Source organism: Staurois parvus, unplaced genomic scaffold (assembly GCF_062004578.1).
Source record: "Staurois parvus isolate SC_StPar_1 unplaced genomic scaffold, SC_StPar_1.0 ptg001078l, whole genome shotgun sequence".
Taxonomy (NCBI): Eukaryota; Metazoa; Chordata; class Amphibia; order Anura; family Ranidae; genus Staurois; species Staurois parvus.
Window position 1 is genome coordinate 92,501 of NW_028318874.1, and position 12,500 is coordinate 105,000.

Genomic DNA, 12,500 nt, shown 5'->3' on the forward strand with positions numbered 1-12,500 from the left:
CACTAGAACACCACGGCCATGTACATTATACAGCGCCGCCTCCTCACACCACCTACAGGGGGCGCCACTAGAACACCACGGCCATGTACATTATACAGCGCCGCCTCCTCACACCACCTACAGGGGGCGCCACTAGAACACCACGGCCATGTACAGTTGCAAGAAAAAGTATGTGAACCCCTTGGGATTCCGTGGCGTTTTGCATGAATTGGGCATAAAATGTGCTCTGAACGTCATCTAAGTCACAAACAATAGAAGAACACAGTCTGCTGAACATAATACTACACAAACATTAGATGTTGCCATGGTTTCATTGCACATAACATGTAAACATTCACAGTGCAGGGAGGAAAAAGTATGTGAACCTTTGGACTTAATAACTGGTCGACCCTCCTTTGGCAGCAATAACCTCAACCAAACGTTTCCTGTAGTTGCAGATCAGACCTGCACAACGATCTGGAGTCATTTTGGACCACTCCTCTTCACAAAACTGTTTCAGTGTAGCAATATTCTTGGGATGTCTGGTGTGAATCGCTCTCTTAAGGTCATGCCACAGCATTTCAATGGGGTTGAGGTCAGGACTCTGACTGGGCCACTCCAGAAGGCGTATTCTGTGCTGTTGCAGCCATTGTTTTGTTGAATGACTTGTATGCTTTGGGTCATTGTCCTGTTGCATCACCCATCCTCTGCGGAGCTTCAGTTGGCGGACAGATGGTCGTACGGTTTCCTGCAAAATGTCTTGATAAACTCTGGAATTCATTTTCCCATCAATGACAACAATCTGTCCAGGCCCTGAGGCAGCAAAGCAGCCCCAAACCATGATGCTCCCTCCGCCATGTTTCACAGTGGGGATGAGGTTTTGATGTTGGTGTGCTGTGCCTTTTTTTCTCCACACATAGTGTTGTGTGTTCTTCCCAAACAACTCAATCTTGGTGTCATCTGTCCACAGTATATTCTGCCAGTAGTGCTGTGGAACATCCAGGTGCTCTTTTGCAAACTTCAAACGTGCTGCAATCTTCTTTTTGGCCAGCAATGGCTTCCTCCGTGGTGTCCTCCCATGTACTCCATTCTTGTTTAATGTTCTCCTGATTGTAGATGTGTCAACAAAAATGTTAGCATGTGCCAGAGATTTCTGTAGGTCTTTAGCTGACACTCTGGGATTCTTCTTTACCTCATGCAGCATTCTGCGCTGTGCTCTTGCAGTCATTTTTACAGGACGACCACGCCTAGGGAGAGTAGCAACAGTGCTAAACTTTCTCCATTTGTAGACAGTCTGTCTTACCGTGGACACAGGAACATCAAGGCTCAAGGAGATACTTTTGTAACCCTTTCCAGCTTCATGCAAGTCAACAATTCTTGATGGTAGGTCTTCTGAGAGCTCTTTTCTGCGAGGCATGGTTCACATCAGACAGTGCTTCTTGAAACCAGTAAACCCAAAACAGGTGTCAGCAACACATCCAATATCATCCCACTGATTGGAGTCAAGGTTGGCTCACTCCTGGCTCCAGTTAGCTCTGGGAGAAGTCATTAAGCTAGGGCCTCACATACTTTTTCCTCCCTGCACTGTGAATGTTTACATGTTATGTGCAATGAAACCATGGCAACATCTAATGTTTGTGTAGTATTATGTTCAGCAGACTGTGTTCTTCTATTGCTGTGACTTAGATGACGTTCAGAGCACATTTTATGCCCAATTCATGCAAAACTCCACGGAATCCCAAGGGGTTCACATACTTTTTCTTGCAACTGTACATTATACAGCGCCGTCTCCTCACACCACCTACAGGGGGCGCCACTAGAATGCCACGACCATGTAAAGCACTCCCTCCTCACACCACCTACAGGGGGCACCACTAGAAAATATTGAAAATGAGCTTTGAAAAGACAATAACTTGTTAAAGTTGAACTCTCAGTAAATGTAAAAGACACGAATGAACGCTCTGTAATCGTGAACATGAAATGTAAGGAGAGTAAGTATGTGAACCTGACCTGGGATCAATCTCTGTACAGCAGGGCTGGAGAGTCAGAGATAGAAACAGCACAAGCAACCAATCAATTCATGCATGCTGATAGGAGGAGAGAGCAGAGTGACCATGAATTTTACTCACTGAGTGAGGTCAGGGGAGGCGGGTCTGGTTGTGATGGGCGGGGTGAAGACCATACGTGTCCCCCGCAGTGAGCAGTCACATTACCTGCGGCACGGTGTTGAGTTGTCCGGAGCTCAGGCCCGGTCGAAGCGGCAGACCTCTCAATGGAAGCTTCCATCGGCCACTCAGGACTTGGTTGTGGTGATCGAACAGATCCAGCTTGGTCCAACCGCAAGACGACAACTGCTGAACCTCCTGACCATAGAGATTGAAACCGCCGGCCGCCTGCAGCTCCATGACCAGAGCGATGGAGGAGCTGGGCCGCACCCTGCAAACAGAAACAGGATTCATCCAATGAGACCAGAGAGGCCAACGAGGAATCTGAAGATGGCAGAAGAATCAGCTGATCACAGAGTCTGAAACAATGTGACCACGGCGGAGCCCGGCCTCTGATGTCCTGCTGTGTCAGGATGTGGCCTGCATTCCTAAGGGGGCGATAGTGAGCTCTCATCAATCACAGACACTGCAATCTGGATTCATAGACCAATGAGAGCACGTCCAGATCCGAGCCTCGCATGTGATGTTCAGGGGACAGTGAATGGAACTCAAAGAGAACATGTCACTTAGAGCCGGGTTCCTCCAGAGGTTGCAAGAGGTTCCCCCATCAAATTCTGCCTCTCAGGAAAATTCCCACTGACACCATTCATCTTTAGTAGCTATCTATAGGGAACCTTCCTCCCACTGACCCCCAATGTAAGGGACATTCCTCCCACTGACCCCCAATGTAAGGGACATTCCTCCCACTGACCCCCAATGTAAGGGACATTCCTCCCACTGACCCCCAATGTAAGGGACATTCTTCCCACTGACCCCCAATGTAAGGGACATTCCTCCCACTGACCCCCAATGTAAGGAACATTCCTCCCACTGACCCCCAATGTAAGGGACATTCTTCCCACTGACCCCCAATGTAAGGAACCTTCCTCCCACTGACCCCCAATGTAAGGGACATTCCTCCCACTGACCCCCAATGTAAGGGACATTCCTCCCACTGACCCCCAATGTAAGGGACATTCTTCCCACTGACCCCCAATGTAAGGGACATTCCTCCCACTGACCCCCAATGTAAGGGACATTCCTCCCACTGACCCCCAATGTAAGGGACATTCTTCCCACTGACCCCCAATGTAAGGGACATTCTTCCCACTGACCCCCAATGTAAGGGACATTCTTCCCACTGACCCCCAATGTAAGGGACATTCCTCCCACTGACCCCCAATGTAAGGGACATTCCTCCCACTGACCCCCAATGTAAGGGACATTCTTCCCACTGACCCCCAATGTAAGTGACATTCTTCCCACTGACCCCCAATGTAAGGGACATTCTTCCCACTGACCCCCAATGTAAGGGACATTCTTCCCACTGACCCCCAATGTAAGGGACATTCTTCCCACTGACCCCCAATGTAAGGGACATTCCTCCCACTGACCCCCAATGTAAGGGACATTCTTCCCACTGACCCCCAATGTAAGGGACATTCTTCCCACTGACCCCCAATGTAAGGGACATTCCTCCCACTGACCCCCAATGTAAGGGACATTCTTCCCACTGATCCCCCAATGTAAGTGACATTCTTCCCACTGACCCCCAATGTAAGGGACATTCTTCCCACTGACCCCCAATGTAAGGGACATTCTTCCCACTGACCCCCAATGTAAGGGACATTCTTCCCACTGACCCCCAATGTAAGTGACATTCTTCCCACTGACCCCCAATGTAAGGGACATTCTTCCCACTGACCCCCAATGTAAGGGACATTCCTCCCACTGACCACCAATGTAAGGGACATTCTTCCCACTGACCCCCAATGTAAGGGACATTCTTCCCACTGACCCCCAATGTAAGGGACATTCTTCCCACTGACCCCCAATGTAAGGGACATTCTTCCCACTGACCCCCAATGTAAGGGACATTCTTCCCACTGACCCCCAATGTAAGTGACATTCTTCCCACTGACCCCCAATGTAAGGAACATTCCTCCCACTGACCCCCAATGTAAGGGACATTCTTCCCACTGACCCCCAATGTAAGAGACATTCTTCCCACTGACCCCCAATGTAAGGGACATTCTTCCCACTGATCCCCAATGTAAGAGACATTCTTCCCACTGACCACCAATGTAAGGGACATTCTTCCCACTGACCCCCAATGTAAGGGACATTCTTCCCACTGACCCCCAATGTAAGGGACATTCTTCCCACTGACCCCCAATGTAAGGGACATTCTTCCCACTGACCCCCAATGTAAGAGACATTCTTCCCACTGACCCCCAATGTAAGGGACATTCTTCCCACTGACCCCCAATGTAAGGGACATTCTTCCCACTGACCCCCAATGTAAGGGACATTCTTCCCACTGACCCCCAATGTAAGGGACATTCTTCCCACTGACCACCAATGTAAGGGACATTCTTCCCACCGACCCCCCATGTAAGGGGCATTCTTCCCACCGACCCCCCATGTAAGGGGCATTCAGCACAGGAGGGGGACATCACATGACTTCATACCTGGGGATGGGTTGCCTGGCAGACAACATGGTGAGGTTTCCTCGGGGGACATTAGCCACGTGTGGGGGGGGATTCCACGTCTCACACAGGACATCGGGGAGGGAGGAGGAATGCCCCATCCTGTGGCCGTTGCTGTACAGGCCACTCAGCAGGCGCACCTTCTGGAACGTCGGATCCAATCCCAGGATGAAGTCGTAGAATATGACAAAGCCGGCTCTGCAAAGGAGAGAGTCATTAGAAACAATTATCCCCGACATCAGATCCTCGGGGGCGGGGCCAGGAGTAGGTCAAGGTGTCCAGCAGTTCTGGAAATTTAAAGTTTAAAGAAAGAAGACGAATAAAAATCAGCGACAAGTAAAACCAATCAGAAGACGTCTAATAATCTCCAAAAAACCGAGGAAAAGGTTCCCTGGATTCCCCTCCCCCCCCCCCCCTCCATCAACTGCAGCCAGACCTCAGAGACCTCCTCACAGGGGCCCTGGAGGTGCAAGGTCCAATCTCTCTGCTTCCTTACTGTCCCTGACATGAATCTGATTGGCTGCTGGAAGAACAGCTTTAGCTCTGATATTTTCTACATCGGGCTATCTGGGTATAAAAGAGCAAGCAGTGCGCTGGGTGTGTTCGGGAATCTCTCTTCTACATCAGAATCAGGGGTTCCCAGATCCCCAGAGACAAGCAGAGAGATTAGGACAGTCATGAAGAATCCCCCTGAGACTGATGTGACTGTGGGGGAGGGGACAGAGTGTAAGCTCCTCTGGTACAGAGACTGATGGGACTGTGGGGGGAGGGGACAGAGTGTAAGCTCCTCTGGTACACAGACTGATGTGACTGTGGGGGGAGGGGACAGAGTGTAAGCTCCTCTGGTACACAGACTGATGTGACTGTGGGGGGAGGGGACATTAGAGTGTAAGCTCCTCTGGTACACAGACTGATGTGACTGTGGGGGGAGGGGACAGAGTGTAAGCTCCTCTGGTACACAGACTGATGTGACTGTGGGGGGAGGGGACAGAGTGTAAGCTCCTCTGGTACACAGACTGATGGGACTGTGGGGGAGGGGACATTAGAGTGTAAGCTCCTCTGGTACACAGACTGATGTGACTGTGGGGGAGGGGACATTAGAGTGTAAGCTCCTCTGGTACACAGACTGATGGGACTGCGGGGGAGGGGGCATTAGAGTGTAAGCTCCTCTGGCACAGAGACTGATGGGACTGCGGGGGAGGGGACATTAGAGTGTAAGCTCCTCTGGTACAGAGACTGATGTGACTGTGGGGGAGGGGACATTAGAGTGTAAGCTCCTATACTGTAGGGGAAGTCAGCTCCATCTTGCAGCTAAAACACGGTATAGTCTTCTCATTGATGATACCACATTTTGGCCAGTAGATGGAGCCGACGATGCAGGCATTAATCTCTTGTACACAATACGGGACATTTGGTGAACTGTCACTGGAATGTTTGATAAACAGACCCCTTGGAGTCCCGGATAGGTTGCTTACACTGGATCATAGGGTGCTGGTCCCAGAGCATCGAGGGGCTCTAACACGTGTCTGTTCCCCGCAGGGCTCGGAGGACGCATGGAATCCTGAAAATGCAAAAAACGACAATTTTACAATAAAGCTGATTGATTCTTCCTCGGTTCCCACTCACAGACTTTGGGGGTCTCTCTTCAGTGGGTGCTATAATGACCATTGTAGTGGGTGTCTCACCTGGGCTCCCATCATCACTGCAGGCTCAGGTCTTCCAATGGGCTGCCTGTTGGGGTGCAGTGATTGGGGTGGGGGAGGGGGTATGGGGGGAGGCTGGAATGGTGGGGGTCCTTGTACTCCTCGTGGAGGAATCCTACTGACATCTCGTCGGAGCAATTCCATATCCGCCTGGAGCTGAGCCATCTGCTGTACATGTTCCTGCTGCACCTCCACTACCTCCGAGTCCGCTGCAGGGGAGAGAAAGAGACCGAGTGTTGTCATCCATCTCTGTACAGAGGAGCTTACACTCTAATGTCCCCTCCCCCGCAGTCCCATCAGTCTCTGTACCAGAGGAGCTTACACTCTAATGTCCCCTCCCCCGCAGTCCCATCAATCTCTGTACCAGAGGAGCTTACACTCTAATGTCCCCTCCCCCCTCAGTCCCATCAGTCTCTGTACCAGAGGAGCTAACACTCTAATGTAAAGGGCAACCTGAAGCATCGCTCTGCGGAGAACCGTGGTTGTCCAAGAGTGGAGTGAGGGGTGGTGGGGTGGAGGTGGAGGAGTGGAGTGCGGGGTGGTGGGGTGGAGGAGTGGAGTGCGGTGGGGTGGTGGAGTGGAGTGCGGTGGGGTGGTGGAGTGCGGTGGGGTGGAGGAGTGGAGTGCGGTGGGGTGGAGGAGTGGAGTGCGGTGGGGTGGAGGAGTGGAGTGCGGTGGGGTGGAGGTGGTGGAGTGCGGTGGGGTGGAGGTGGTGGAGTGCGGTGGGGTGGAGGAGTGGAGTGCGGGGTGGTGGAGTGCGGTGGGGTGGAGGAGTGGAGTGCGGTGGGGTGGAGGAGTGGAGTGCGGTGGGGTGGAGGAGTGGAGTGCGGTGGGGTGGAGGTGGTGGAGTGCGGTGGGGTGGAGGTGGTGGAGTGCGGGGTGGTGGAGTGCGGTGGGGTGGAGGAGTGGAGTGTGGTGGGGTGGAGGAGTGGAGTGCGGTGGGGTGGAGGTGGTGGAGTGTGGTGGAGTGGAGGAGACGATGGACCATTTCTTGCTTCAGTGCCCCTTCAATATAGAAGTCTACAAGTGGGTGGGTTGGGCTCTGGGGATCCCTTTCCTTTCCCGCTTGAGTTACGCGGAGTGGTCTTACGGAGCCTTTCAGACTCTCCGGGACTTTGAATTTGAGACACTTTTTCTAGTTAGCTTAGTAGTCCGTTACTACACGTGGAATGCACGGGGTCAGGTTTCCTCCTGCGGAGGTGGTGGACAGCAGAATAAATCCATATCTCCATATAACAGGATAAATCCTGATATGGGGGGGGTAATATCCTGTTATGGGGGGTAATATCCTGATATGGGGGGGTAATATCCTGTTATGGGGGGTAATATCCTGATATGGGGGAGGTAATATCCTGATATGGGGGAGGTAATATCCTGTTAATGGGGAGATAATATCCTGATATGGGGGAGGTAATAATATCCTGATATGGGGGGGTAATATCCTGATATGGGGGAGGTAATATCCTGATATGGGGGGTAATATCCTGATATGGGGGGGTAAAATCCTGTTATGGGGGGGTAATATCCTGATATGGGGGGGTAATATCCTGATATGGGGGGTAATATCCTGATATGGGGGAGGTAATACCCTGATATGGGGGAGGTAATATCCTGATATGGGGGGGGGTAATATCCTGTTATGGGGGGTAATATCCTGTTAATGGGGAGGTAATATCCTGATATGGGGGAGGTAATATCCTGATATGGGAGGTAATATCCTGATATAGGGGGGCAACATCCTGATATGGGGGGTAATATCCTGTTATGGGGGGGTAATATCCTGTTATGGGGGGGGTAATATCCTGTTATGGGGGGTAATATCCTGATATGGGGGGTAATATCCTGTTATGGGGGGTAATATCCTAATATGGGGGGTAATATCCTGATATGGGGGGTAATATCCTAATATGGGGGGTAATATCCTGATATGGGGGGGTAATATCCTGATATGGGGGGGTAATATCCTGATATGGGGGGGTAATATCCTGATATGGGGGGGTAATATCAGCAAAAAGATACAGGACGCACAAAACACTCACCAACCGCTTAACCCCTCACACCAACCTATGGAAATATGCGCCCCCCCCCCCTCCCCCCCAGCACTGAGTTTTCTCCCCTCCCCCCCAGCACTGAGTTTTCTCCTCCCCCCCAGCACTGAGTTTTCTCCCCTCCCCCCCAGCACTGAGTTTTCTCCTCCCCCCCAGCACTGAGTTTTCTCCTCCCCCCCCAGCACTGAGTTTTCTCCTCCCCCCCCAGCACTGAGTTTTCTCCCCCCCCCCCCCAGCACTGAGTTTTCTCCTCCCCCCCCAGCACTGAGTTTTCTCCCCTCCCCCCCAGCACTGAGTTTTCTCCCCTCCCCCCCAGCACTGAGTTTTCTCCCAGCACAGAGATCGGGTCTAACTGAAAGCCCTGAGTTCTAATGATTGGGACCCGGCGCTCCTGATTCCAGGTCACATGATTGCTGTGATAGCCTCTGATTGGCTATTGCAGTGATCAGTCAATGTGAAGCCCGCCCCCGGGTTTTCTCTCTCTGATTGGAGGAGATACATTGTTTCTTTGTATACATTATATTATACATTGTATCTCTCGCTGTCCTTTTGTTAAAAAAAAAAAAAAAAAACTTAAAAAATACCAGATGAAGGTTTCATCGAGGTCAGTGCCAGGGAGGGTGTTTGGGTCAAAGGTCAGGGTCAAAGGTCAGGGTCTGTTTGTTTTTTTCAGTTACTATCTGTGTCAGTTAGCGGCAGGATAAAAAACAGCAAATTGCGCACGAGAGTATCCGGGCCGCACTCCGGGAACAACAACATCCACATATGGGGCGTCGCTGCGATCCTCAGGAGCGGGGAATATATTTTGGGTTTTCTTTGCTGGAAGGTTCTGGAAGTTACAAGAAATACACAGCTACGCTGACAAAAGTATTTTTTTTGCTATTTTGGGCCAATTTTCCTTTGATAATGAAAAAAAAATAATCAGGATCCGTCCGTTATCATTCCCCACCGAATGAAATCCCGATCTGTCCCGAGGAATCTGCGGGATAATCCGCCCCACGCACAAGGCAGGTGAGGATTTGGACCGTTTTGCTGGTCAAAGTTGCCAAGTTGTGCTTAGATGCTCGGATTTGTGTTCCCACTGGACGGGAAGGGGTTCCCACTGGACGGGAAGGGGTTCCCATTGGACGGGAAGGGGTTCCCACTGGACGGGAAGGGGTTCCCACTGGACGGGAAGGGGTTCCCATTGGACGGGAAGGGGTTCCCATTGGACGGGAAGGGGTTCCCACTGGACGGGAAGGGGTTCCCACTGGACGGGAAGGGGTTCCCACTGGACGGGAAAGGGTTCCCATTGGACGGGAAGGGGTTCCCATTGGACGGGAAGGGGTTCCCATTGGACGGGAAGGGGTTCCCATTGGACGGGAAAGGGTTCCCACTGGACGGGAAAGGGTTCCCACTGGACGGGAAGGGGTTCCCACTGGACGGGAAGGAATTCCCATTGGACGGGAAGGGGTTCCCATTGGACGGGAAGGGATTCCCACTGGACGGGAAGGGGTTCCCACTGGACGGGAAGGGGTTCCCACTGGACGGGAAGGTGTTCCCACTGGACGGGAAAGGGTTCCCACTGGACGGGAAGGGGTTCCCAGTGGACGGGAAGGGGTTCCCAGTGGACGGGAAAGGGTTCCCACTGGACGGGAAGGGGTTCCCACTGGACGGGAAGGAATTCCCATTGGACGGGAAGGGGTTCCCACTGGACGGGAAGGGGTTCCCACTGGACGGGAAGGGGTTCCCATTGGACGGGAAGGGGTTCAGTGCAGTTTATTCCCCCATAGGGCTGTATTGCCCACCAGGTAAGGAGTCTTGAATGTCACATTGTATTTTTCTTTACACTATTTGATACTTTGTTACATTTCGGAGCAGATATGTGGGATGTGCTATGAGGAGGAATGTGTGGTTGTGTTAGTGTTCCTGAACCCCCAACAGTGACATCAGTCTGTAGATGCAGCAAAGCATGCTGGTTATACTCACTGTGGAACCTAAGGGGTTAATCTTCTGCATTACGTAGAAATGCTGTTTGATCCTGTCTTCTCTGATTCTCCCCTTCTTCCAGTGTCCCCCTCTTATCTCCTGATAAGACTTATCGTGTGGAGACACTCTGCACATGCTCAGTTTGGTGTGTATTGCTACAGAGGTTTTTCTTTTTTCTTGGGAGGGTGCATGTGATCAACACAGGGCCAATCAGCAATGTCCACATAGAGGTCAGGGGTTCTGCATCCTCCCAGAGCAAAATAAAAAACCCCTCCTACAAGCTGTAACCAGTGCTCTGCTGGACACTGATAGAAGTCACAAGACTGCGATATACTGATGATGGGAAAAGGGATTTAGCAGTTTATATTTACTAAAATATTTGCATTTCCATGTTCTGTGTACTGTGGGAGACCAGATACAGTGAATGCGGGGTCCGGGGAGAGCGGATATAGTGAATGCGGGGTCCGGGGAGAGCGGATATAGTGAATGCGGGGTCCGGGGAGAGCGGATATAGTGAATGCGGGGTCCGGGGAGAGCGGATATAGTGAATGCGGGGTCCGGGGAGACCGGATATAGTGAATGCGGGGTCCAGGGAGAGCGGATATAGTGAATGCGGGGTCCGGGGAGAGCGGATATAGTGAATGCGGGGTCCGGGGAGACCGGATATAGTGAATGCGGGGTCCGGGGAGACCAGATATAGTGAATGCGGGGTCCGGGGAGACCAGATATAGTGAATGCGGGGTCCAGGGAGAGCGGATATAGTGAATGCGGGGTCCGGGGAGAGAGGATATAGTGAATGCGGGGTCCGGGGAGAGAGGATATAGTGAATGCGGGGTCCGGGGAGAGCGGATATAGTGAATGCGGGGTCCGGGGAGAGCGGGGGATATAGTGAATGCGGGGTCCGGGGAGAGCGGATATAGTGAATGTGGGGTCCGGGGAGACCGGATATAGTGAATGCGGGGTCCGGGGAGAGCGGATATAGTGAATGCGGGGTCCGGGGAGACCGGATATAGTGAATGCGGGGTCCGGGGAGAGCGGATATAGTGAATGCGGGGTCCGGGGAGAGCGGATATAATGAATGCGGGGTCCGGGGAGAGCGGATATAGGGAATGCGGGGTCCGGGGAGAGCGGATATAGGGATTGGGGGGTCCGGGGAGAGCTGATATAGGGATTGGGGGGTCCGGGGAGAGCGGATATAGGGATTGGGGGGTCCGGGGAGAGCGGATATAGGGATTGGGGGGTCCGGGGAGAGCGGATATAGGGATTGGGGGGTCCGGGGGGAGCGGATATAGGGATTGGGGGGTCCGGGGAGAGCGGATATAGGGATTGGGGGGTCCGGGGAGAGCGGATATAGGGATTGGGGGGTCCGGGGAGAGCAGATATAGGGATTGGGGGGTCCGGGGAGAGCGGATATAAGGATTGGGGGGTCCGGGGAGAGCGGATATAGTGAATGCGGGGTCCGGGGAGAGCGGATATAGTGAATGCGGGGTCCGGGGAGAGCAGATATAGTGAATGCGGGGTCCGGGGAGAGCGGATATAATGAATGCAGGGTCCGGGGAGAGCGGATATAGGGATTGGGGGGTCCGGGGGGGAGCGGATATAGGGATTGGGGGGTCCGGGGGGAGCGGATATAGGGATTGGGGGTCCGGGGAGAGCGGATATAGGGATTGGGGGGTCCGGGGAGAGCGGATATAGGGATTGGGGGTCCGGGGGGAGCGGATATAGGGATTGGGGGGTCCGGGGGGAGCGGATATAGGGATTGGGGTGTCCGGGGGAGCGGATATAGGGATTGGGGGGTCCGGGGAGAGCGGTCATTTGGCCACATGAGGAGATCACTGGAAGGCAGATTTGATGGGTTTCCTCCCCCGGCTCTGTGCGGCAGGAACATGTATACATAATAATCTGGACGATGACTGAACAGAATGGGTTTTATTTCCGTTTATAGTTACAATGTATCCATTATAGGGACCGCCATCCCACAACGATCTTCGCAATCGCAGAACAAAACGTCACAATGAAAATCCACCGCCGAGGAACTACAACTCCCAGCATGGACTGAAATGGTGAAGGATTGTCAATCAAATCAAATTCCGGCAGATATTGGACAGT

General features: G+C 52.6%; 1 protein-coding gene across 1 annotated transcript in view; it reads right to left on the reverse strand.

Annotated features, from left to right (window-relative positions):
• LOC149440518 (coiled-coil domain-containing protein 17-like) overlaps window positions 1–12,500 on the reverse strand; it is a 44,679-nt gene that overhangs the window by 7,153 nt on the left and 25,026 nt on the right. Inside the window, 4 exon segments of the mRNA XM_089658505.1 lie at window positions 2,193–2,415; window positions 4,655–4,870; window positions 6,148–6,233; window positions 6,358–6,584. Of these exon segments, the coding sequence (XP_089514631.1) occupies window positions 2,193–2,415; window positions 4,655–4,870; window positions 6,148–6,233; window positions 6,358–6,584 (752 nt within the window).